Source organism: Botryllus schlosseri, chromosome 8 (genome assembly GCF_051294905.1).
Source record: "Botryllus schlosseri isolate E-star chromosome 8, Bs_hap1, whole genome shotgun sequence".
Classification (NCBI taxonomy): Eukaryota; Metazoa; Chordata; class Ascidiacea; order Stolidobranchia; family Styelidae; genus Botryllus; species Botryllus schlosseri.
In genome coordinates this window covers 20292883-20317695 of record NC_137243.1, presented here as the reverse complement: position 1 = coordinate 20317695, position 24813 = coordinate 20292883, and the positions used below count along the sequence as shown (strand labels likewise).

Below are 24813 nucleotides of genomic sequence, written 5' to 3'. Positions count from 1 at the left end.
AAAGCCCTTGCCACGTATGGTTTGTCTTTTGCAATCTAAGAAACAAGGATTGATATCTAAGTGAATTACAACATCGAATTCGAATATACTCAATTACGACAAATTTTGTAAGAAAATAGATTTATCCCAGCCCAAAAGTTATCAATTGAATCGATTGAAGAAAAATGTTTGTCCCGTGACGGAGTGCCAAAGATGGAATGGTGTGTGGCCCAGTACATTGCTTTTTGATTTAACTAATGGTCAGGTACGTTTGAGTCAAGCCCAAGTCAGGAAATAGAAGGGATCAGACACCTGCGTGCGGGCCGGATTGAAACCTTCAGATCGCTCGTAGGCCTTTTCACTTCTTTGAATACCTAGTTTTTCGGAATTGGGTGCCAATGCTAGCGACTTGTTTGTTTCTAATGGTGACTCGAGTGAAACCACAACACCGCTGTCGTTTATTATAATCTTTTAACACTGTTTGGGTATATGAACATATACTCTACATCAGTGGTTCTCAACCTTATTGTCTTTTGCCAACCCATTTTGGACCTTCACGGACCTCCGCGGAACCCCAGAGGTTTTCGTTCAGAATTAGCCCAATTAACTAGCAACCGTCATCTGTCTTGTGTATTAGCTGTAGGCTTGTAAGAAACACCAACAAAATGACTTTTCTTCGTAAAATTGACAACATATTAGCCTATATGTAGAAATTGGGTGGATTTTTATTATTTGGAAGCAAATTTTGCAGCTGTATTTATTGTTTTGAAAATCCCCGTCTTCGATTTGATATGAACGAGTGCCGAATATATTTCCACAAAGATAGGTGCTGAAGAATGTAGGCTGATATTGACGCGTATCGGTTCCGACGACACCTTTCTGCCTGATCGCATCATATATGGCACCAAAATTAAGAAACAGAGTATTTATTGAAGCATTATTGCCTATGGTCATTTCTAGCATCTCATCTTAGAGTTAATCTGGAATAGTGAAAAATGAATGTCGTGGCGACGTTTCAATCCCTTCATAAGGAGAGATTAGGAAAAAAAACAGGAATTTTAGTAGGCTATTGGAAATTTGGTATAAAAAATGAGTTTGGTCAGTTGGGTATTTTTCATCAGACGACTTATATTCTAATGATGTGAGTTTTAGCAATTACGAGACAAAAATGCCTCATGCTTTTCCTTATTAAAAATATACAAATAATCATTTTTCAAATTTAGAGGCTTCGTGTACAGTCGGACCCCACTGCTCTTCTGACTTGGAGAGAGAGAGAGAGAGAGAGAGAGAGAGAGAGAGGGGAGAGAGAGAGGGGGGAGAGAGAGAGGGGAGAGAGAGAGAGAGGGGGGATAGAGAGAGAGAGAGAGAGAGAGAGAGAGATGGGGGGAAGAGAAAGATGATAATATTTTTCGCCTGTACCTTTGAGATCCTTTGGCGAAAGAGATGCAATACGACCGTAAGGTCACTTATTCTGCATCCCCGTTTTTCTTCTCCATGCTATCCGTGGTTGCTATGCACCTAGCGGAATAGCTGCGGATATCAATTTTCGAGTTTCGGTATGAGCTGACCGGGGATCGAACCCACGACTTGCGATCGAGATGATGGACTCATCATCATTACACCATCTCGTTCGCTCGAGGTGGAGGATAATTTAATGAAAGTATTTCCTACTAAAAATCTCAACATTTGTTAGAAATATGCTGTGAAATCCTATCTTCTCAGAATTGACTCGCGGGACGGATGAAATCGTCTGACGGGCCGGATGCCGCCCGTGGGCGGTATGTTTGATACCCCTGTTCCATGCCATCACACTATGCGTTGGGATTGCAAACGTTTTCGTTTCCTTTTTAAAGATTTTTTTTGATATAGCGATATAAGGGGGGAGCGACATTTGTCACTACCATCAAGGGGCGCCGCCGTCTAAAAGCTCGAGAACCACTGGTTTAGTTGATCAGATCAGGATCGAGTCGTAGTAAAACCATAGCCTTTATAAAGGATATGGTGAAACAGGTGGCTGCAGTTTAAATTCAGTTCAGGACAGTATATCAGGGTTTTGATCCAAGTTGGCTACTTCTACTTTTCCAAGTACTAAGTATATGTCTGTGTCTGCTTGCACTACTTTCTCAAATGCTCATGGTATAGATTACTGCACCACTTGTGGTTAAGTTTTTTTTTAACCAAAATAATTTACTCATTATACATTTTGTACCTCAAGGGGTTATGGTTCGGACTAGTTCGACATTTCTGCTTGTCGATCATTTTTCAGTTTTTTAGGCCACATGAGGCCTAGAATAGTTTATCTTTTACATACTTGGAAATTGAAACTTTTTCTTCTATTTCTATTTCTACTTCTTCATCCTACTTCGACCACGTTTGTTTGCAGTGCTGTGAGGGATTTGGTGTTATTCGAGTCGGTTCATTAGCAATTTTTATCAGCTCAATACACCACAAAAATTGCGATGCAATGAAAAAATATGATGGTGTTGAAACGACTTGGAGATGTAGCTATTGGAATCGGACACTCACCTTGGCCTAGAGATGATATAAAGAGGAGGCGTGCACAGTGCTCACTGAATGGAAAGTAAAAGTATAGATATAGTATAGATATAGTATAATAAAAAGCAAGCGACAATGGGGTGTCATGTCACGGAAGGCCAGATCGATAGGTCAGGTCGTGGTCCGGTAATCTTGAGGGCGGACTAGTATTTATTTCGTAGAAATTACTTGTATTTAAACTTGAATGTGGGCAATGGACATGCTCGTCGACTGTCGGTTGGCTTGCGGGATACTGATGCACAGTCCACACGTCCGGTCCGACATATTTGATAGACCGATGATCTTTTCAGTCCATCATATGACACGCGTGTGTTGTACTTGTGCGCTTTTGATTCCGAGGTAAAGAAGCTATTGTAATATTCGGGGAAATTACCGCAGTGGAACTGATACACAAACTTGAGGGCCCTAGTTATGATACGGAGTACGTTATGTTGTAGTTTTTGCAGCAGCTCGAGTGCAGTTTTACTAGCAGTCCCCTCCCCGCCAACAGGGGATCTTGAGGGTGGACTAGTACCTGTCGCAATTAGCATGATATTTGAAGGATTTTTCTGAAAACAGAAATTCACCAGACAAATTTTTTTGGACCCTGAATCTAAAATAGCGGGCCAGCGCCGGATAGATTCGGATTCTGAAAGTTGGGAATCCGACCATCTCCGAGAGTCCACCAAATCGTTACAGCGATCAAGAGGAAGCGGCGATCGGTATTCGTCTGCACGGCGTCTGCGCTTGCTAGCTGCGAAAGCTCCCAGCATTTTATATATTTGTTTCTAGTCTGTTGTACTGCCTTGGAAGTTGAAGAATGTCGATTGGAGTTCCCATTAAGGTCCTACATGAAGCTGAAGGTCATATCATTACGTGCGAAACAGCCTGCGGAGAGGTGTACCGAGGAAAACTAATTGAAGCTGAGGACAACATGAATAGCCAAATGGCCGAAGTCACCGTCACGTACCGCGATGGAAGTACGGCCCAACTTCAAAACATTTACGTGCGAGGCAGTCAAGTGCGATTTATGATATTGCCGGACATGCTGAAGAACGCTCCCATGCTGAAACAGCAAAGGGGCGGCACGGCAGGAAGAGGAAAATCGGCTATTCTGAAAGCACAAGTGAGCAGAGGCCGTGGTCGTGGAGGATTCCGGGGGGCATTCAGAGGAAGAGGCGGATTCGACTCCCCAGCATACAGGGGACGCCATTGATATTTGTGGATCACACCATGATTTGATGGAAAACATGAGAACAGCATTCATGACGGAAGAGAAATTCCAACACTCTGTGATAGTTCGATTGTTGCTATGAAAAGATGTCAACCATACTTACGAACAATTGCAATTTGTACACGGTTTGAATTGAGCACTGGTTCAAATTTCAATTGTGCAGACTGTTTACAACTATTAGTTAAGATTCGAAATTTTTATTGAAACAATGATTCTCAGTCTCGCTGATGTTGTACTGATACTGATACCTGTATAATGTGATGCTTGTTTTCATGTTTTCAAGGCATTGACGTATTATGTGGAAGGTATGCAATGAGACGCAATAAAACCTTCGTTTCTGTTTTAACAGTGGTAGCTCGGAAGGATGTCTGAACGAAAAGTCTTAAATAAGTATTACCCTCCGGATTACGATCCGTCGATAATTCCTAAGTTGAAACTAGCCAAAGACCGTCAGTATGTTATTCGGGTTATGGCACCGTTTCATATGCGTTGCAAAACGTGCGGTAACTACATCTACAAAGGCACCAAGTTCAATTCCAGGAAAGAAACCGTCCAAGACCAAGACTACCTAGGACTGCGCATATTTCGGTTCTACATCAAATGCACAAAGTGTGTCGCCGAGATCACTTTTAAAACGGATCCGGAGAACACGGATTACACCATCGAGCATGGAGCTACTAGGAATTTTGAGGCTGAAAAGTTGCTCGAAAAGCAGGAGAAAGAAGAAGAAAAGCAACGTGAAGAGGACGAGGGTAATCCGATGAAGCTCTTGGAGAATAGAACGAGAGACTCGAAGCGGGAGATGGAGAGGATGGAGAATTTGGAAGAGTTGATGGATTTGAACAAGCGGCAGGCTAAGGTAATGTAGGCTACATGTCAGAGATGAGATACATGGCATTTCGTTGCCATAATAACCAATGTTAGCCTATCGATTACATTCTGGGATGAATGTCAGTCAACAAGCTAAATATGGATTAATGAAGTGTTTGGTCTGAGCCAGAATCCTGAATCAAATGAATCGTATAAATCCAGCGGCATACAATTGACGGCGGTTCTCGCTTCTATCTCCAATATATTTTAGCTCACTGGCAATTCAGCAATTCGTAGCACGCTGTTGCATTTTGACCAAAAATACAATGGCCTTTCTCTTGTGTTTGTTTCTCGTGTGTACAAACGAGTGTAACATTATGTCATCGTACCTGAAACCACTCAATCAGTCATAACAAAATCAGCAAGTTGCAGTGCATTTATCTCACTTGCGACACTTATCTATGTCGCCAACTGGGTAGAATCGACAGTGTGAAGCAGTCTGTGATCTCCCGCTGCTGCCATGTATTCGTTTGTATGTGAAATAGAGTGATGCTCATCTCCAGCTGTGCTGCGAACTATATTCCCTATAATAAAATCATGCCTTACAGCGTCTGTATGAGCAACATACCGTCAAAAGTTGCAGTAAAAAATAATATAATCAAATAGCTAACTGCCACAAATATTGAGCTAGCAAGCAGCGTGGTCTGCCCCAAAAGGATGATTTTACTTTCCTTCCATGAACAGTAAACGTGGTAGGCCTGCTTGACAAGAACTTGCACCAGGCACGAAGTAAATTTTTGAGTCTAATCGATCTGCCTAGACAAGATTCCACTTTTTGTTGGTTTGCAAAATATTTTTATGCTCTGGATAGCGTATAGGCCTAATTCACAATGAATCTCATACCCCCTGATTTGGTGATTCGTCCCCCAAGGGGTCCACCGACTCCTGGTTAAGAACTGTTGAGTGTATCCGTTGTGTTGCAGCCTCGTGCTTTATTTATATAATTTCAATTTCTTAGATCAACCTATGCAGATATTTCCGATAGTAAACGATTGTGTGACTAACAACATCTGTTTACAGATAAATTACGAAGGCATGCTGATGAAATATCAGGAGACCGAAGAGGAGAGAAGAAAGCGCGAAGCGGCAGAAGACGACGAAGAGATGAAGAAGATTTTCGGTTCCAGTAAAATTCGACGCCTTAACGACAGTGACGATGAAAGTGAAGAGGCGGGACCCTCTGTGGAATCGGATGTGAAAAATCCAGCAAATTTGCTACTGTCTGAGAAGCCAATTCCTTCGAAACCGACTAAAAAAGACAATTTATTATCTTCCGCATCCACAAGTAAGGAATCTGTCAAAAAGAAAGCGAAACTACTGGGTATTGTCAAGAAAACTGTCCCTGCGAAAGCACAAGTTGTTTCGAGTAACACTGCTAAAGAAGTGACCACATCGAAAGTCTCCGAGGCTCCCGGTAGTGCTACTGCTGGCAGTCTGAGCCTTCTTGGGTCGTATGGATCTGACGAAAGTGGTTCTAGTGAAGGGGAATGATGGCGCACCGTAAGGTATAATTGCAAAATTGCCTGATCATTCTTTTACAAAGCTCATGTTCGCAGAATCTGCAATCCAGTCCATGGTCTCATTAGCGGCAAGAAATTATGTCCATTGGTATCTCACACTCTGTCGGCATAGCTAAGGGTGATGGGTTCGGGCAGTCGTATCGCACCATGGCTGCATTTCGCTGACTTGGGAGCCAAAATTTTTCTAGTTATTTCTGAACCTTTTGGATCTTGCGGCACCCTCTGAGAGGGAAAATAGTTCGTGGCACAGTATCCTACGTCATATCACTGTTTGAGACCCAGATTATGATGGCGCTGACTGAAATTTGGATGTCCTCAATTTTAGTCATTTTTCAACTGGGTTACCCTTAATATTCTCGCGGCGCCCCTGAGCAGTCCAATTGTCATCTCATCTTGTTTGAGAACCACTATCATAGGCTAAAATTGATGGTCACAGAGGAGGGGAATTATTATGAAAAGATGGCAGGCCGATTCATTTGTGATTCGGGTCAACTACTTTGTTCATGTGCATCTATTTCACATACAGAACTGCACTGAAAAAAAACACTATTCTTTACTGCCTCTGCATTGTAACTTGTCTCTGATTGATGGCGGTCTGAACACAAAGTTGGCTTAAGTCATAGCCTTAACCATGTTATTGTGTTACTTAAAAATCACACAGGCCACTCATTTCATGTGAAATTTAGTTTTATGCATTGGAGTGACGAATCGTTGTGTGGTTTATGGTGTTACTATATTCACAGTAAATATTATAATATATGGTTTAATTCCATGCCTGCCTTTTTGTTGTAATAAATAGCAGCCGAATTCGCGTCCTTTTTAGTGAATTCGTCATTATTTCACTCCCTATCGTCATTTGAACCTTTTTGTAAAAATAATGGATCTGGGTAAATCTCTCTATGGTTGCCAATATATTGTATATTGTGAAATGAATAATGATTGATCATGCTGTGTATGAGAAAATAGTTTGATCAGGCAGTGTGGTTGCGAGATTTCGAAATAAAAAGTAGGAACTACCAATTTGGACGAACTCTGGTGAAACTGCAGAATAGAGTAAAGGTTGAACGAAATGAAAACTTTTCCAAAATCTAAATTGCTCATTTACAGGCCATTTAGAATTTTCTTACAAAAAATCCGTCCTTCAGCTGGTAGAATGAGCATGAAAAGCATGTTTTTGCATGCAATAACTTTGAAAAACACTCATTTACATTAAATTATCATTCACTCAGATACATTTCATAATGAATTTGGTCAAATCTCAGCAAAACCTGAAACTAGGAGACCAAATCTATTTTTATTTGACCTGAAATGGGATTGCCCCCTATTCAGAAGCCATTGAGAAATTTTGCCTACCCACGCGCTAGAATTTCGCGTCATGAAGCAGAGATATTCAGAAAACGAACAGTATAAACGATGGGACTATACTCCCAGTTAGAATTTCTCTTGTCAGTGACCTGACTCAGAGATATTTCTCATGAACCTTTCATTGTTGGCCTATAGATTGTGATTGCATGAAAAATTCACACATTGGTAGATCTGACCGTATGTCCCATTGTGCCAACTTCTGTCAACACTTTGCATGCAGCCACAGTTGAAGGAATCTAGCCTGTCCGGCTGGAATATCTCTAAGTTTTGCATTTTGCTTGTGCATACCTAACCATCTTTGCTTTTACATTTATTCTAAAATTTTCACTTACTGGCTTTGACTGAATATAGCTGCAACTTTTTTAAACAATCTTCCGTACGTTTCATGCAGAATTAGTAGTTGGTGGCCAATCATAGGCTTAAAATGGATGGTGGCGAATCTAATGCCGACTCGGGAGAACTTACTCCTGAGCAAGCGCTCGACGTCAAGCACAAGGCGGAGAGAAAAGAATTACAATCCAAGATACAAGCCTTGAAAAAAGGCGTTCCGAAAGGCGACAAGAAGAAAAATAAAGAAGTGAAAGCCCAGATTGCCATTCTGGAAAGTGAGTTGGCGCAAAAACATGAAAAAGAATCATCGCAACTGGAAGATACGAACAAACCTTCCAACGGTGACTTATCTGAGCAAGTAAACACTAATGCAGCCCAACCGCGGATAAGCAAAGCTCAGAAAAAGCGAGACAAAAAAGCTCTCAAAGCGAAAGAGCAATCGGAAATTGCAGCTCAAGCTGAAAAAGATTATGTCAACACTCTACGATATGCCGAGGAGGAAAAAATCAAGAACTTATTAGCACAAATGAAGCTGCAAGTCAAACCGATGGTTCCGGACGGCAACTGTTTATATTATGCGATTGTGGATCAAATAAAGAACACAGACAACGCCTACACTTCAGACACACTGAGACGCAAAACTGCAGACTACATGCTGTGTAACGCTGATGATTTTATGCCGTTCCTAACAGATCCAAACACGGGCGATTGCTTTAACAAGGAACAGTATGAAAAATATTGCGACGAAGTTGCCAATACTGCTGCGTGGGGCGGGCAGTTGGAACTGCGCGCAATGTCCCATATCTTGCAAACTCCGATTCATGTGGTTCAGGCCGACGTGCCGCGTCTTATTATCGGCGAAGAGTACAATGGTAAACCTATCATACTTACGTACCACAGACATGAGCTTGGTCTCGGTGAACATTACAATTCTGTAAGATTGCTAGATGAAATTGAACATAACGGCAGCTGATATTTTGCGGCCACATCTAAATTTATAGCCCAGGTGGGATGTGATCGATACTTAACAGAAAAAAAGTGTTGGAAATGGGTCTGCATTCTCATTCGCTTGGAACCTCTAATTCTGGTAATATCATTGAAATACTATTGCACAGCTGTTTTTGATAACGGTTGAGATTCTAAGAAAAGCATCATTAATTGTTAATGAATCCGGTATATGCATTAAGGTATGTTGCCCTTTCGACACAATTCAGTAGGCTACATATCCATTCTTGACTTTTTGCTGCATGGCATAATTCCACTAGGCAAGAGATTTTTCAGCTTTTCAACTAGTTTCACGGCAAAGATGGTGGTGGTTTATGGTTCAGTGTGACAGTGCGACACCATATCTATTCAGTTAACATACCTATGTAAGTGGCTCGATAATTTCTTGAATTCCTATTTATATCAATGCTTTTCGAGAACTGGTATCTCAATTTATCATCTGAGCTTATAAACTAAAAATGTATAAGTGAGTCTGTTAACGAGTCTGCTTGTGAACAACTGCAACCAAGATAGACGATGGGTATTTTGGTCTAGTCAAATTTTTTTTTTAGTAAAATAGTGAGATTATCTTATTTGTACCATCGCAACGAGCCTGGAGTTGATTTTGAAATGTAAAAAAATACACCGTCACTGGAAAGCAAATTTAGTGGATGCACAGTAGGGCTGTTCAAAAACAATTTTTTCTGTCAAATTTCACTGGCTGCATGATAAAATCATTGTTGGCTAAAACAACGCTGCACATCAAATTTGCCTAAATTCCAACAAGTAGAAGCGAGGTTCTTGCAGTAGCAAGTTTTGAATTTATTATATTAAAAAAATAAATTGAAAAGAAAATCCAATTTTCTGGCGACCACATAAAATTGTCAGGTTGTCAGCAGAGACCATGCACACAAAATTTGGCTCTATTCCAATCAGTAGAAGCGAAGTTATTGCAGTAGAAAAATTGGGATTTGAATAAAATTGTATTTACGGTGGCTAACTCTTTAATTATTTATTATAAAATCATGGAATTAGAATTCTTTTTTAAACTTTGCTTCTACTGGTTGATATTGAGCCAAATTTGGTGTGCAGCGTTGTTTTCGCCAATCTAACAATGTGATCACATAGCCAGTGAAATCTGAAGAAAAAGTTATTTTTTGAACAGCCACAATGCACGCTAATGGTCATGGGCGTCGTCGAGTTTCAAAGTACTCATTGACCTTCGGTGACTTTCACTTATGATTTTCCTGCCGTCTGTTTTGACTCGTGTATAATGATTGTGTACTTTTGCAGAATATGTGTTTGTACAGTCATTTTAGTTCCTATTTTTTAATGAGTCACAATGTCTGATTTGAGAACTGTGTATCTCCCGCACTTGTGCTGCAACGCACCTCCCGGTATCTTGTTGGGGCACTTCGGCGACGACCTCAGTGCTGTGTTTGTGATTGCCGTTGTTCATCTGCCTGTAACTCCTGAAAACCTTCGCGCGTACCTGAAAAAGCACTCTCAGAAGAATAAAGATATAAAAATCCATCCTCTGGGAGTTTGGTATCCGAATGATTCATGGGAGGGTGAAGATGACGATTTCCGTTGTCTGATCCCAAACCTTTTTGCGCAGGACCGATGGGTTTCAATATTGGGGTATAAAACTGAAAACAACGGCGTTGCATTCAAGGTGGAACATTCACAAAAGTCCGATATTTCCCCAGAAGACATATTTTCCGGTGCGGCATTCGTGACGGAGCCCACAGACACAATTCTAGTGCTTTACAATCAATCGGAGTTGTGGGACGGAGAAATTGTTAGTGATGCCTATTTGAAAGTAGGCGATAATGGCGGTAATATTGAAAAACTGTTAGAAACTGTTCAGAGATGTAAAAACGGGATCCTGTCTTATGAATCTGGTCTTAATGAGATTGACGATGTCACAATAAGCCATTGCTGTGTCAAAAGAGAGGAGAGTGTTGTTTTCTTTTTGTTGAAAGGATTCGCTCAGTTTTTGATGTTCGTAATCAGTCTTCCTGTGAATGCGGGTCATAGGATTGTAAACGGTTTGCCGAGATGGACTTTTTTGCCTCTGCGAATTTGCGATAAAGTGGTCGGATATTCGAGTTTTTTGTCGCACGTCAGACGCAGGACTTGTGACTTTTCAAAGAGTTTGAAAAGAATAAATTCTTCTGATGGCGGTGAGGCGACAAATTTGGAAGACAGGGATGTCGTTGCTTCTGTTTTTGCTGACATCGTATTGGGAGTGCTGATGCTGTATGTTGTAGGAAGGTACGGTCTCTTGTGGTCGAATAAAACTACCAGAGACGTGTTCCTGCCTTACGTATTATCAATTGCATCGCAGGTTAGTTTAATACCAATCCTACTTTTGTATTACAATTCGGATTCATAGTTTTGGGTTAACTTTGCATTAGTTTTATGAGAGAAATAATAAAAGTCGTGTGAAATGAGGCACTCTGTATTACTCGCGAAACACCACAGAACACGCAATGCGTTTTATGCAGATAATTAGTTCCAATATGGTGGCTTTCTGAAGAAAACCACTGCTGCCAATAATTGTTTCTCAATCTTTATCTTGCTGCCACATATTTAGATCACAGTGCCCCTTTAAAGTTCAGTCACTTCTGCCTATGGCGGCGCATTAAGCAACTGCGGCCGAATGTATTCAAATGCCTGCATCGTGACTGAATCCAAATTCAGAATGTATCCTGTTGCTACTATGACATTCAAATACCAAGGCAAGTCCTCATTCACTAAAACAAATGAATATTGAATCCAAATAAAGGGTTGTTGCCATCCTTTCCATGGAATACATCCAAAGTAGATTCAGATGCTCAGACTCAGGACTGATTAAGTCTCAGTCCTTTACAGCCTAATTTTGCTCATGAATTTTATCTTTCCTCTAGGTTGAGCAGCTTATCGAGTGGTTGATGGGGATTCCTGCTGGATTAAAACTCAACCATTCCCTTAATCAATTTCTAGGTAAGCTATTTCGGCAGAGTAATTTTGAATTTCACGCGGCAGTTTCAAGCCTGTTATATTGCAGGTCACTTTTTCCTTTATCACGTTCGTCTGTGGTTGGAGTACGCAAAGATGATGATGGACTTGTTTCCGAACATGATAACAATCTGTCTGATGTGCTCGTGTCTCGGATTCTCGTTCTTCTTGAATATTGTTGCCGATGCGGTGTCTACACTCAGCTTCCACGTTTACTGTTTTTATGTTTACGCAGGCCGATTGTACGGGTTGCAGGTCAGAAATAATTTTGTGCCGTAAAAACTGCGCCACATTGGCACTCAACACATGAACATGTGGGGCACAGTTGGGATTTGGGCTAGGTTAGGGTTAAATTTAGGGTTACGTTAGGGTTAGAGTTCGTTGGGGATATAATATCAATTCTTTAAATTACTGATTTTCATTCTGCAGCTTGCTCAAATGTGGGTCAACCAAAATCATTGTCAATGGCTCAGTTCCCGAAGTCATATTTGCCTACATTTCATTAGAATAAGTCGAATCCTGGATAGCCTGTATCTTTGCAAAAATTGTAATTATTAATGGGTCACTCGGGGCCTGTGAAATTTTGTGCATTAGAGACGGGTTTGGCAATTTTGTGTTGCTGAAGTCCAATGCTTGACATAAATTTTCCTCACCCTGTTCAAAAGTATTTTGGAAATGATGACACTTTAATTATATGACCATTATAATCAATACTGTTTGCTGCTGTGACATGGGTATGGGATACGATTCGATGGTTCCGTATTGAATAGAAACGCAAAATTTGATGTGGCCTAGCCAGTTGCTATTGTCAGCTTGGTAATTTGTATCTTGAAAATGGTAAATACTGTACATTGCCGTCACCCCGTAATGAGGATTGGCAAAATCTAGTTGTTAAGTGATTCGATTCGGAGTTGGGACGTAGGCCCCGAGTTGAGGATTTGAGTAGCACCAATTACAATAAATTGAAAAGTTCAAATATCTATATTTTTGGGGATACAAGGAAAATTATGACAGTTACAAAGTCGTCCTAAAATGTATGTATTTTTTGGATCAAAACTATTACGCTTCGTAGCACGTAGTGACCCCAAGTTTTCAAAGCTGCCACTGTTGGAATAACGGGTTGAAACTAATAAAATATTGCTATTGGTGTGAAGGTGAAAAAGTGAACTATCACTACCCAACTCAAATCATTACAATTTAAACTGGACTCAGACTGCCCAGCTATTGCTGGTAATGGCGTCAGGCCCAAATACGTCTGTACCTACAGTCATTCCTTAAATATTATTGTGTATCTCCAGGTCGCAGGCCTGATGTCAATGTGGCGCCTGTTCCGCGGGAAGAAATGGAACCCGCTCAGAAAGCGCGTAGACTCGTTGGGCGAGTCAGGGCAGCGTGCCGACCAGCTGTTTGCCGGGACACTACTTTTCACCATTTTGCTGTTTCTCTTGCCGACCACCGCTTTGTATTATGCAATTTTTCTGCTGCTGCGGATTGGGATATTGGCTATTCAGGTGTGTTGTTACACAGCAGTTTTTTGTTACCTGTTCGTGCAGTTGGTGGAAAACTATCCAGAAGCAGTGACTTTGAAGACCATTTAGAATTTCAGAAACTTTTATGTGCTCGCAACAACATGTTTGAGTCATGCGGTATGCAAAATGTCCTATGGTGCTGCGAAGCCAGTGATTACAGTTACATTAGGAGATTATTATGTAAATTCCTCATCGATGTCTACTATCGATTAATCCAATCCGTTGAACGTTACTTTCTTTCTGATTGATAAAAATTTCGGTAAACTTGCTCCAAAACTGTTGGAAAAGAGAGAGTAGTATAAAAGCGTAACTGGTTTCGTACGTTATGCAAGTGGACTAAATCTGCCAGTGTATAGGTAGTCCTGAGCACAATGGTTCAGGTGCTGGAATCCCACTTGAGCATAAATAAAAGTATCGATGTCGACGAGTGAGAGACGATTTTTTCGAGTACGGAAATTTATGCCCCTTTCCACTAAAAGAGTTGTGTGTTACGAGAATTCTAGTATTGACACATTTTCCGACTCTGAAGGCCTTGGAACCTGGATTGGTCATATTAGAACATCGCGTTTGGGGAAAGTAGCCTACAAAGTCATAATCAACCCACAATATCGTCACAGAGTGTGTGAAACAGATGCACTCGAAAATCACCAAATTATCTTCATGCGATTTAGTAGAACTGGCAATGTCTTCTTACTGTTGCATGAAAGGTAGATATTTGAACTTCATCTATACTCTTATGAATTCATTATCGGTGTTACTCGAAGAGTTGAGTCACTCTGGTACTCTATTTCTCCCAGCCAAAAAAGTGTATCACCTGCCACGTCTGCAAATTCGATATCGTATGCATTTTGACAAGTGATATTCCCCCCCCCTGCGATTGTAAACATTTGAAGTGCTATCGACAGCATATTTCGTTTTGCAGGCCTTGCTGAGCTGGATGGTTTTCATCTCGTCGGAGTTCCCCTCGTATTCTGTCTTGCTTCGTATGTGCAAGCCGCAAAAGTTCATCAAGTCCGTGCGAGTTTCATTGCTCGGTCCAAGGCTTGAGACATCTGATAAGACACAGCTTGAAGATGGCCAGGCCGTTGCTTTCTACATGAGGATCGACTCAGATAACGTCGCAAAAGTCACGACGGAGGGGCTGGCTAGAAGAATAGTTTCGTCAAAGGGACAAATCGGCGTGAGGGATTTCTTCAGGAAAATTTTGAGTGGCGATCTGATACGCTGGTCTTAGCTGTAACCCTATGATGTTATGTCACTGACAACAGCGTTGAGATGACTCGGGTCACGCTTTTTTAAATCAGTTGACTTGACTCACAGCCGAGATAAGCCAGTTATGGAATGACTTGTGACTCTGCAACCTGTCAGTTGGTAAACTACCATAGCACTAAACAATTTTAGATGAAGCATATCCTGTGGACTGCATTTTTACCAATCCACTTGAGCACCCCCGGTGATTTAAATCCTTTTAGTAGATTAGAAATGGTATGGCACCACGTTTGACTGATGGACATGCTTTATACTATATCCAACTGTGCACAAGCATTGGCTGATCCACACATTCAGATCAATCAATACAAACTGATAATACTCGCGGACTTGAAATTGACTCGAAATGCTAAAATTTGACATCACAAGACTTGATTCGAGTCACTTTGAAAATTTGCATGACTCCATTCGTGACTTGACTTGAAATAAATTGAAATGGCTAGACTTGACTCGAGATGGTTTTTCACTCAAATTTAGTGACTTGAATACAATACTGATCACCGGATGACTAGAAATACTTGTTTTTGTGGGGAATTTTTCTTAGGCCAGAGGTTCCCTCTGAATTATTCCCTGCACCGTAAACGGACTCGACAAATCAACAAGGTTTAAATATTTTTCCATAATGCATGGATTTATCTGGCACAAAATACCCTTATATGCAATCGGGCTGTATTTAGGTGGCTCGTGGCTGTTTAACCATTTCCATCAAAATTAGTGCTTTTACATGTATGGAACAGTGTCCGTATTGTCATTATGGAGTGTATTTTATACAATTCCAAACTATTAATGTGACGTTTCAACAGTTTTGGGTCTCCCGCTGATAAGCCCATTCTGTAGTATAATGTTTCCACTTTGGGGACATTTTCACAGGAAAAAGTGCTTATCAGTCACTATGCCTCCAAAAATATTTTACAGCAGAGTGACTCACATTTGTGGCCTCATGCCAGACGAATTTAACTGAACGCTGCTTAGCTGACAGTGAATCTATTTGTGTCTTAGTGCATTTATAAGAATCCTAAGCTTAAGTTGAGTTGAATCCTATCTTTCTATAGGCCAATTTTTTCTTCTACGTATGTTGCTTGCCGTTGCCTAGCCTCATCAATGTTAACATAGCCGTACTCCGTATTTGCTTGGAGATTGATGTAAAGAGAAATCAACCCATCACAGACTCTGCCAATATCAAGGTATGAAATGGGTTGACATTGATTTCCCCGCCGATGATTCGAGTCTGCAGCAACCCGTCCACGCAGAAGGAGACGTTTTTTGGAAAAGAACTCACGAGATATGCCCGAACGCTTGCCTGCGTGGAAAGACCATATCTCTTCCCGCCCAGGGTCGCTTAGGAAACTGTTGGTTAATTGCCGCGTTTTACGCTTTGACGAAGTCGGAAGAAGCTTGGAGAAGAGTGTTTGACCCTTGCGATATTCGGTCTGGGAAAATAACGGTGAATTTGTGGGATTGCGGCTTGTGGAAGCCTTACGTAATAGACGATTTACTGCCGGTGTACGAAACCGCAGGTTGCTGGACTCTGCTGAACGCCTCTAACGTGTCTGAGTGTGAGTTCTGGGCGGCGCTTCTGGAGAAATCTTGCGCTAAAAAGTACGGCTGCTACGGTAATTTAATATCAGGGCAGCCTTCAGAAGGCTACCTTCTCGTTACGGGCGGGTACACGTGGATAGATAGGTTTCCAAGCACGTCCGCGCAAAACGACCTACAATCGAAAGCGAGATGTTTATTAAAAACTTTCACTGCAGATTCTGTGTTTTTAAGCTGTAACACTCCCGTTAATGATACACGCCAAGTTACGAATACACAAACTTTACACTGTTTCAGTATTGTCTTGGGTAAAACGGATGACTCGCTGCTACTTTGGGACCCCCTATCCCAAGTACAACGCGGTGTAGTAAACGTGAACACTTTACACGACTTAGATCATAAATCAGGCACTGTGACTTTCGCTACCACTTGTCTAGGAAGGGCGTTCTCCACCGGAGGTAACGAATGGTGTGAAAAAATCGTACATGATCGATGGACGTTTAGTACCAGCGGTGGCATCGCCGGTAATTCCACGTATTGCGATAACCCGCAATATGTACTGTGCGTCGAACCTGCTTCTGATTGCACTGTGTTACACTTAACGCTCATACAAGCTTCTAAGAGGTATTGCGTCGAAAGGAAGCATTTGTTACAAGCTGTGGGTGTTCATGTATTCCATCTGTCGTCTTTGCCTCCGAGGAGTTTGACGGAACAGCAAATTAACGGATTGAAATGTGTTGCCTCGACTCGCGCCTATGAGTATTCTCAAAATGTAACTGTCTGCGCATGCGTACGCCGCGCTGAATGTAGCAGGCACTTTCTTGTGGTTCCAAGCAGTTATTCCAAAAATATATCATCAAAATACTGTATTCGCGTTGCCAGCAACGATTCGTTTGAGATAAGCCGCATACAGAAATGATAGTGGCTATTTGCGTCTAAATACATGTGGTAAATGTCGAACGTGATAATCAGTTTGTTATGACGCGTTTCCAGCATCTCCGTACGCAATGCCAAATGGCGCAGACGCTTCCATGTTGATCCAAGCACTTCTTCGAGGAATATCTGTCGAAATACTGTCTCGCGTTCTCATAGCAACGATCCGTTTGGGACAAGCCGCTTACTGGAATGATAGTGGCGGCCGAATTTGGAATAAATTGTCTAAATGTAGGAATTAATGTCATTGATGATAATCGTTTTGTTATGAAGAGATCCTCGCATCTACTGCTCGCTTGCTTAAGAAGTATTCAATGTTTCGTGTCTGAAAGAGCTGTATGTAGGTTACTCTCTGTGTCCCTGAAATATCTATTGACTGTAACCACATCTTTGCATTTGCAGATTTTTATTTAGATATGTAATGATAGAACACCGCGTTTGGCCGTGCTAACACCTTCAATCCCATGGCCCTTGCACTGGTTAAGGTTGTTGATTTCTTTGGACACATGCGTTTGATATGAAGCGTATTTGACTGAACGTTTTGCGCAGGTAAAGATTTTGTTTTTTGCAAAAAGTAAGGAACTGGTCGGCGAGCCTGAGGGAATTGTACAGATACCGAAAACAACTACTCGCTCGGAAGTCCTACAAATTTTAAAAGATCATTATCCCAGGTATGTGCAACTGTAAGTCTTCTATTTCCAATGGTTTACCAGTGTCATTGTAAAGTCATTTGAGCTGTATTCGACCGTTACCATGAACCATCGCATCCCCCGAAATGGTATACCAAATGTGACTTTTGACCTATTCATATAGTCGTCCCCGGTCCACCTTAGTTATGCTCGAAATTAGAAAGAAAATTGTCTCTGTGGCTAAATATTGACAGCTACCAAGTAAGCATTCTTTCAAGTGGGAATCTTAAGTACTGTTGCGTTGTGTTTGAAAGTTAATACCCAAGCAAGTTTTCTATTTCTTTATTTATAATTAGGCTCACAGAATCAACTTACGTTCGCTCCTGATGAAAGTTAGCCTAAAAGTTTGAAGAGCGTTGAATTTGCAAAGATGGACACATTTTAGATGGAATAAGACGTTATGTATTTTGTCCTTGATGTTCATGCGGCATATACGCCTACTCATGATACACATACATACGATCTGTGCATATTCCATACCATGAGTGCATAATGTGCATATGCTGTTGAATAGGGAAGCTGCGGAAATAGCCTGGTAAGCAATCCTGAGTCTTGCACTATACCTCTCCGTGGTATACCAGATATAACGAAACCCGAGTTTCGCAAAGTTAATCTAGAAACATCACCTCTTGGTGACATAACAGTATCGAGTAAACATACATTTGATCCGCATATAACAAATGACCCTGGGATTATACCAATGCTGTTGTGCTGGATTGTGGTTATTTTACATGCGAATCACTTGTCGTTTTCTGTAAACCATGGGCTGTCAAATGTCATTAACTCTATATGTCATGATCACGTCACAGCGACAGAAATCGTTCAATATTTAGAAGTCGAGTCGCCGCATAATTTATTGACCTTCCTTCCAGATGAAGGTCAGCTTTAAGTAGAATAGAATTGGCGATATCAATCTATATTTTGCTGGGACGTTGGACGAACATACAGAGAGGGTCAAAGTAGTCATCCTTGGTAGACCCTAAATTTATACTCAAGTAGAAGTAGAAGTAAAAATTGTGTATGATATGTATATGTACTTTAACCATGACCACCGCATCTGCGAACATACAAAAACTTCACGATATTCGAAATAGCTTCATGGCCAGACCCACCGGTCAAGAATCAGTGGGCTAACCAGGTGTCTGTTTTTGTGTGATGAGAAGTGGGGGGCGATATTCACGCGTGTCTTGTGGACGATGTGGCTCTTTAAATCCAATGAGAAAGTCAGGCTCTCACGCTAGTTGGTCGAATTACACAGATTGTGATTTGGATGCTTACTTTCAGGCTCGAAGAACTCGGGGACTGTTTTACGCTGTCTTTGAACGAAGAATATTTTCCGGACGATAGCGACGCCACGCTACAACTCTCTGAAAGTGATGAGATCGCAGTCATACCCCCTCTGAGTGGCGGATGAACTGAAAAAGCCCCGCCGGCATTGTGTTCGGCTCGATCGAATCACGAATGAATGTGTTCGTCTAATTCGTATCCTGATCAGTGTTTGATTTCTCACGTCAAATGATAGTATCGTGTGTAAACTTCTACTTCAAAAGCGCATTATATATGTTGAGTCCATGTTTATGTATCGCCGATTGTTAAGATTTCTGTGAATGCCAATGATGATTTCACTTGCGCGGTATGACCGCATTTGAACTGGTGCTGGAATCGGAGCGCTTTTTGGACAACCAAGTATTTATTCCGCAATATATGGTTGTCACTAAAGTAATTACAGGATCAGTCCAAAGTATTATAGCTGTGGGCATTAGAATCTCACGTATGGGATTGCAACCTTTGCCTTTCCAGAAACTTTTGACAACTTCAGTTTACTGAAAAATACGGTGGCATTCAAGGGCGTTATCAGGATCAGCTGCGAGCTACCGCAATAGCGACGTGACTTTACGCGTATCTATTGCGAAACAGAATGACGTTATAGTGTTTAAGTCGAAATTTCAAAGGCTACATCGGTGTCTCGCGCGGGTGGCTGCCCCCTTTACGGTCGCAGTAGAATATCGAGTAAGTGCGTTTTGTTACGACGTAGATTCTAGGCCAGGGGTTCTCAAAGGGTGGGCCACAAAGCTATTTAGAAAACTTTTGAATTAATGTAAGTTTACATATATTGTTATGTTAAACACTAGAAATATATTCATTAACTTTTCATCTGATTCTGATGAGACGTAGTGGTGGCACGTACAAGTCGAAGACGAGGGGGACAAACGACGGCTTTTTCCACTGGCTATGACAACCTACGGCTAACAGCAACTAAAGCAATTTCAAGTATATGATAACTGGAAGGTAATGCTGAAGTAACCAAGTATTCCGGCAGGGTCGTATGCCGTTGAGAGGGTGTGCAATAAACTCGGAAGGAATTGTAATTGATGTATAGATTTAATGTACTTCGGCAGGTCGTATTTTATTGTAAGACTAAAATTGCCATAATTGAAAATTATTATTAGCAACTTCTGGTGAAGGTATACTGCACCGCCGCAACGAATTGTAATGGATTGAGGATTTAGCGGAGCGCATTAATCTTTGGAGTCGGTTTAAAATATCCGGCCTGGAAATAATTAAATATAATGTTAAAGTCACATGAATTGATTGTAAAATTGGATTGAATATTCTGACATCGCAACTTCAGTTGGTTTGGTACAAGACATACAATGTACATTGTACAGCATGCATATTAAAAAACTCTTTTCTACTTATTCTCTGTAGTACTAGCACCCCATTCATTAATGAATTGTTTGAAGCTGGCACAGAATGATTATATTATTCCCGACAATGGTGGAACTAAAACCCCAATCACACAGTGGATGCGGGGATTTGATCATTGTGTTTCGTGGCACGAATGGAGGAGTGGAAGATCATAATATACACAGACGTTTTAGCCTATGATCCACCAGGGCCGTAACTGCCGCACTCAACCCCCCTAATTTGGGGAGCTCGAAGGGGCACAAGATTATTTCGTTGGTCGTTTGTTGGAAGATATTTATTCAACTCGAACATTTTTGTCGCGCCTGGCGTGATTTCATGTCCCTAGAGATCTACATTTAAATATCATCAGTAAATTAAGACTAAAATGCGAATATTTTAGATAAATAGGCATATCGGCGCTAGCGTTGGGACCCCGGGTAATCCCGATCCCGGGATTAATCCCAATGAAATCCCGGGATTTGTAAACAGCATTTTCCAAGGCTTACGTAGCGCCATATCTCTTATTTTGGTAATAAAGCAATGTCACAAACTCTGCTGGTTGTCTAAAACAATTCACAATTATTTGATATTAAAGCCAACTATGTCATAACAATGATTTACACAATCACTTTCGTCATAGTCTACGAATCGTAGCAGCGTGTAACTGAGTATCGGAAAGTCACAAGGACGGTGCTGTGGAGGTGAAATACAGGTCGAACAATAGCGAATTTCGATTCGAAGATGTCAATGCGAAGAAAAAATTGCATGTTTGGCGACACTGTTTGTTTTATAAATCTACATAAAAAGCCAAATGCAACTTGTGTCAAGACGTTTTGAAAGCTTCAGTGTCTAGCACAAAGGGACTGATAACGCATTTAAGGTCCGTAAAAATGATAGTAATTAAACCATGCATGATTCAATCGGACACGTCAAAGAAAGATCAGCCAAAATGAAAATGAAGAAGATCGATTCCTATAAAATAAATCGCATAAGCCTCGTCTCGATGAACTTTTTAACCAGTTAACTGCTGTGGACGGGTAAACAATCAATTACCCAAAGTGAGTGAATTCGTCGGGCCTTCAAGGCTTATGGCTATGACTTGTCAAGATGTCGCGAACGGGTTTGTGACTTGGTGATCGAGCACAGCAAATAAATCCATAAGTGTGTGGAAGAAGAGCTTATGGCAATGAAACGCAACATTGGACGTTTTCGATCACGTTTGACGAATCAACTTCTACACGAAACAGGCGGTACACGAATTTAAACGCTCATTATCCGGGTGGCCTTCGGTCGCTGATGGGTTTGATTCGTCTTCACGGGAGCATGTTTCTGCGTCAATACTACAAGGAATAAATGTTGTGTGTGTAGCTTGTATGTGTATTTTACTATACTTTGCTAATCCCGGGATTGAGAAGCGCAAATCCCGGGAAATCCCGATCCCGGGATTTCAAATTTGATCCCGAAGTCCAAACCCTAATCGGCGCCGTCGATTACCACGCATTGAATAGGATGACTCATAGATATGAGGTGGACCACAGCACATTTTCAAACCGGAAAATGGGCCACGGCCAAGAAAGGGCTGAGAACCCCTGTTCTAGGCAAAGCCTAGCCTATTTTACTGCTGACTCGACTATGTGGCGGTGTTGGGATCAAGTCGGTACCTTCGAGTTGAGTCCCTCGCTTTTCGAAGGTGACTTAATAAGTCAAGTCACACGATTTTTTGGAGGTGACCCGTGTCATGTCGGCTTTTACAAAAAGCCCACGTTGACTCGAGTCCTAACACTACTAAGCGGCAACGGCTCGCATCATCACATACGCAGTACGCAGCTTATGTCAGTGGTGGCAAACATACGGCCCGTCAGACGATTCATCCGGCCAGTGAAGCAATTCTGAAAAGATAGAAAAATGCTTGTATTATCCAGCACATTTTGTGCGAAAAATGATCGAGGCGACAGATTTCGTGCTGTCGAGAGAGGCCGCTCACACTTTCATTTTGGTGCCGTTTGGAGTCGACTCAAAATCTGCCAACCATGTCTTTGCCAACAGAAGAAGTTCGTGTACCGTCAGTAGTAGTATACATCGCTCGTGAGCGGCCATTGTGGCTTATGGGCCCGCTGGTGACCTGCCGCGAAACTCGTGTTGGTGGGCTTATGGGCCCGCTGGTGACCCCCCCCTTCCGCTGGTGACCTGCCATGTGTTCTTATGGGATCTCTGGTGACTCCACCCTTTCAGGTATAGGGCTCGCTGATGACCTGCCGTGAAAACTCGTGTTGGTGACTCCACCCTTTTCGAGTCCCTATCGCTGATGACCTGCTGTCTCGTCGGTGATACCACCTTTCAGGTATACGTTGTGTCGATGACGTGCCTGATAACGTTACAGGTATAGGATCTCTGGTGAAGTGGTGTTGAATATCAAGTATAGTAAACGGCGATGCCATTACTCAGCGTTTATATTCCAAAATATTATATATGACCGTTTCCCAACGTTTACGGTGAGTGCGATTTTAATATATCGTTATTCTTATGCGCGCGGCGGTGATTTGTACTTACGGGTATAGACTTACGCGGTATGTTAACGTGCCTGATATAGACGCGACATGATAGCGTTACAGTATAGGGATCGCTCACACGGTTCTACAGGAAGACATCATAGTTCAGGCATGCCAAATGACCGATCGTGTTCTAACTCAAGTCTTTCCTCGCTATTGATTCGTACGTAACCTGAATAATACTTTCAGATCGGATTATTCGCGCTTTCCATACCGCTGTTTCGCACCTACAGAATAGTCTGCTGTTCACAACCACAACAAGAATCACAAGTATACACATTTATACATTCATTGTATTATTACTCTGAAATCAAACTCTTCACAAAAGCACGCACAATCGTATCATTAACTTTTTTATCATCACCAAAATTATTCAAGTATTCCTTGACTGAAAATCCTTGAGCTCTTTTTATCAAAAATGCAATAGCATGATCTCCACACACATCCGAAGTTTTACTCTGTAGCTGTTTCCCAGTCACGGAAAATTCATCCGGCTCCAGGAATTCGATTATCTGAGGTTTTAGTGGCCCGAAACCTAGTGAATCATGAAAATGAGTATCGTCATCTCTGTATATACACACCCAGTGAGATCCGGGTAAGCTCGACTCGTCGTAATTATAATGGTGATAGCGATTTTTCCGCTAATTGGTTTCTTTGGTAACTGGTCTACTGGATAAGTCCCTAGATATAGACTTCGTGTGTCAGGATGGTTATAGAGAATATCATTGATCTCAGCCGTATTCATATTTCGACGACTTGTCTTTTTTGATTCAACTGCAGAAGATGTTCAAACTCCTTCAAACATAACAAGGTTACGGAGGTTGGTAAAGGCTTCGAAGTAGTCAAAACCAGATGCACAGTTCCTGTCTTATGAAGTTGATAACATCCCAAACTATTATCGGGCGTCAAATCAAACACAAAAAGAGTGTAGCCATTAACATAATCTTTGCGTGAAATATTTAAAGGAGCCTCGGATTCCCAGCGACCTGTCTGAGAGAATAGTGTCATATAACCTTCGAGTCCGCCATGTTTAGCAAAATCGAAATGAAATTCGCGTCCGTTAATTTGACGCCCATCCACACTTAAAGAAAGATTTTGAACATCAAAGTGTTTAAAGTTGAATGGGTTTTTGGTCCGAACACCGTTAAATGTCGTGGTCTCGACTAAACCAATCACGATCTTCTTTGGCATGGTGCCGCTAACTAACTCTCTATCAATTTTCGATAAACCCGCGGCGAATGTGTGAGTTGACATTTGCAAGCGTATCCAGGGATACTTGGCAGGATTCTTCTGTAATACAGACTTGTGTGCTAAGCTTACACTTTCAGCGACCTTCATCTGTTTGACATACACTTCCATTTCGAGTAAAACAATTTGTACATCCTCCGCGTCGCCAAGAAAACAGAAATTATCTTCGTTACGTGTAGATTTTAATTTCATGTCGACATTATCCAACATACATCTAGACCAGGGGTGGGCAAACTTTAGAGCTCGCGGGCCGCATTCAACATCTGAATCCTTTCGCGGGCCGCACTATATAAAATTTGGATCATAAACCAAAACGCAATATTGCTGGTAATTGATTATATAGTGAGGACATGAAGATAATAGATATGCTTATTTGAAACAAACCAAACATTGCTATGATGATATCGTACACGCGCTAGAAACAATGGCGAGATTTCATAGGCTGGTAGACCTCAATAACCAATTTGTCAAAACTATAGAGATGATGAAAGTCGGTTGTCCCGATTCTTAGAACAGGATTGAAATATAAATCTGTGAGCAGTGATCTGTTCA

At 41.5% G+C, this 24813-nt stretch overlaps 6 protein-coding genes across 6 annotated transcripts in view; 5 read left to right on the top strand and 1 right to left on the bottom strand.

Annotated features, from left to right (window-relative positions):
* Positions 1–24813, bottom strand: part of LOC145445026 (uncharacterized) — a 155345-nt gene that overhangs the window by 17030 nt on the left and 113502 nt on the right. The window lies entirely within an intron of this gene.
* Positions 3216–4097, top strand: LOC145445027 (small nuclear ribonucleoprotein Sm D3-like). The gene has a single exon (XM_080323127.1). It carries the CDS (start codon positions 3335–3337, stop codon positions 3728–3730), a length of 396 nt encoding a protein of 131 aa, XP_080179253.1. The 5' UTR covers positions 3216–3334; the 3' UTR covers positions 3731–4097.
* Positions 4113–7074, top strand: LOC145445021 (splicing factor YJU2-like). Its single transcript, XM_080323121.1, has 2 exons — positions 4113–4607; positions 5639–7074. The coding sequence occupies exons 1-2, from the start codon at positions 4113–4115 to the stop codon at positions 6107–6109; spliced, it is 966 nt and encodes a 321-aa protein (XP_080179247.1). The 3' UTR covers positions 6110–7074.
* Positions 7928–10112, top strand: LOC145445024 (deubiquitinase OTUD6B-like). The gene has a single exon (XM_080323124.1). It carries the CDS (start codon positions 7928–7930, stop codon positions 8804–8806), a length of 879 nt encoding a protein of 292 aa, XP_080179250.1. The 3' UTR covers positions 8807–10112.
* Positions 10157–15067, top strand: LOC145445014 (phosphatidylinositol N-acetylglucosaminyltransferase subunit Q-like). Its single transcript, XM_080323104.1, has 5 exons — positions 10157–11167; positions 11730–11805; positions 11870–12075; positions 13119–13331; positions 14272–15067. The coding sequence occupies exons 1-5, from the start codon at positions 10160–10162 to the stop codon at positions 14581–14583; spliced, it is 1815 nt and encodes a 604-aa protein (XP_080179230.1). The 5' UTR covers positions 10157–10159; the 3' UTR covers positions 14584–15067.
* LOC145445019 (calpain-5-like) lies at positions 15805–17488 on the top strand. The gene has a single exon (XM_080323119.1). The coding sequence runs from the start codon at positions 15805–15807 to the stop codon at positions 17071–17073; it is 1269 nt and encodes a 422-aa protein (XP_080179245.1). The 3' UTR covers positions 17074–17488.

Bases quoted from the DNA above. Each gene is read 5' to 3' on its own strand.
- LOC145445014 (XM_080323104.1), top strand. From the start codon at position 10,160: ATGTCTGATTTGAGAACTGTGTATCTCCCGCACTTGTGCTGCAACGCA. The intron at 12,076-13,118 runs GTCAGAAATAAT...GTGTATCTCCAG, and splicing joins GCCGATTGTACGGGTTGCAG to GTCGCAGGCCTGATGTCAAT. The intron at 13,332-14,271 runs GTGTGTTGTTAC...TTCGTTTTGCAG, and splicing joins TTGGGATATTGGCTATTCAG to GCCTTGCTGAGCTGGATGGT.
- LOC145445024 (XM_080323124.1), top strand. From the start codon at position 7,928: ATGGATGGTGGCGAATCTAATGCCGACTCGGGAGAACTTACTCCTGAG.
- LOC145445021 (XM_080323121.1), top strand. From the start codon at position 4,113: ATGTCTGAACGAAAAGTCTTAAATAAGTATTACCCTCCGGATTACGAT. The intron at 4,608-5,638 runs GTAATGTAGGCT...ATCTGTTTACAG, and splicing joins TGAACAAGCGGCAGGCTAAG to ATAAATTACGAAGGCATGCT.
- LOC145445027 (XM_080323127.1), top strand. From the start codon at position 3,335: ATGTCGATTGGAGTTCCCATTAAGGTCCTACATGAAGCTGAAGGTCAT.
- LOC145445019 (XM_080323119.1), top strand. From the start codon at position 15,805: ATGAAATGGGTTGACATTGATTTCCCCGCCGATGATTCGAGTCTGCAG.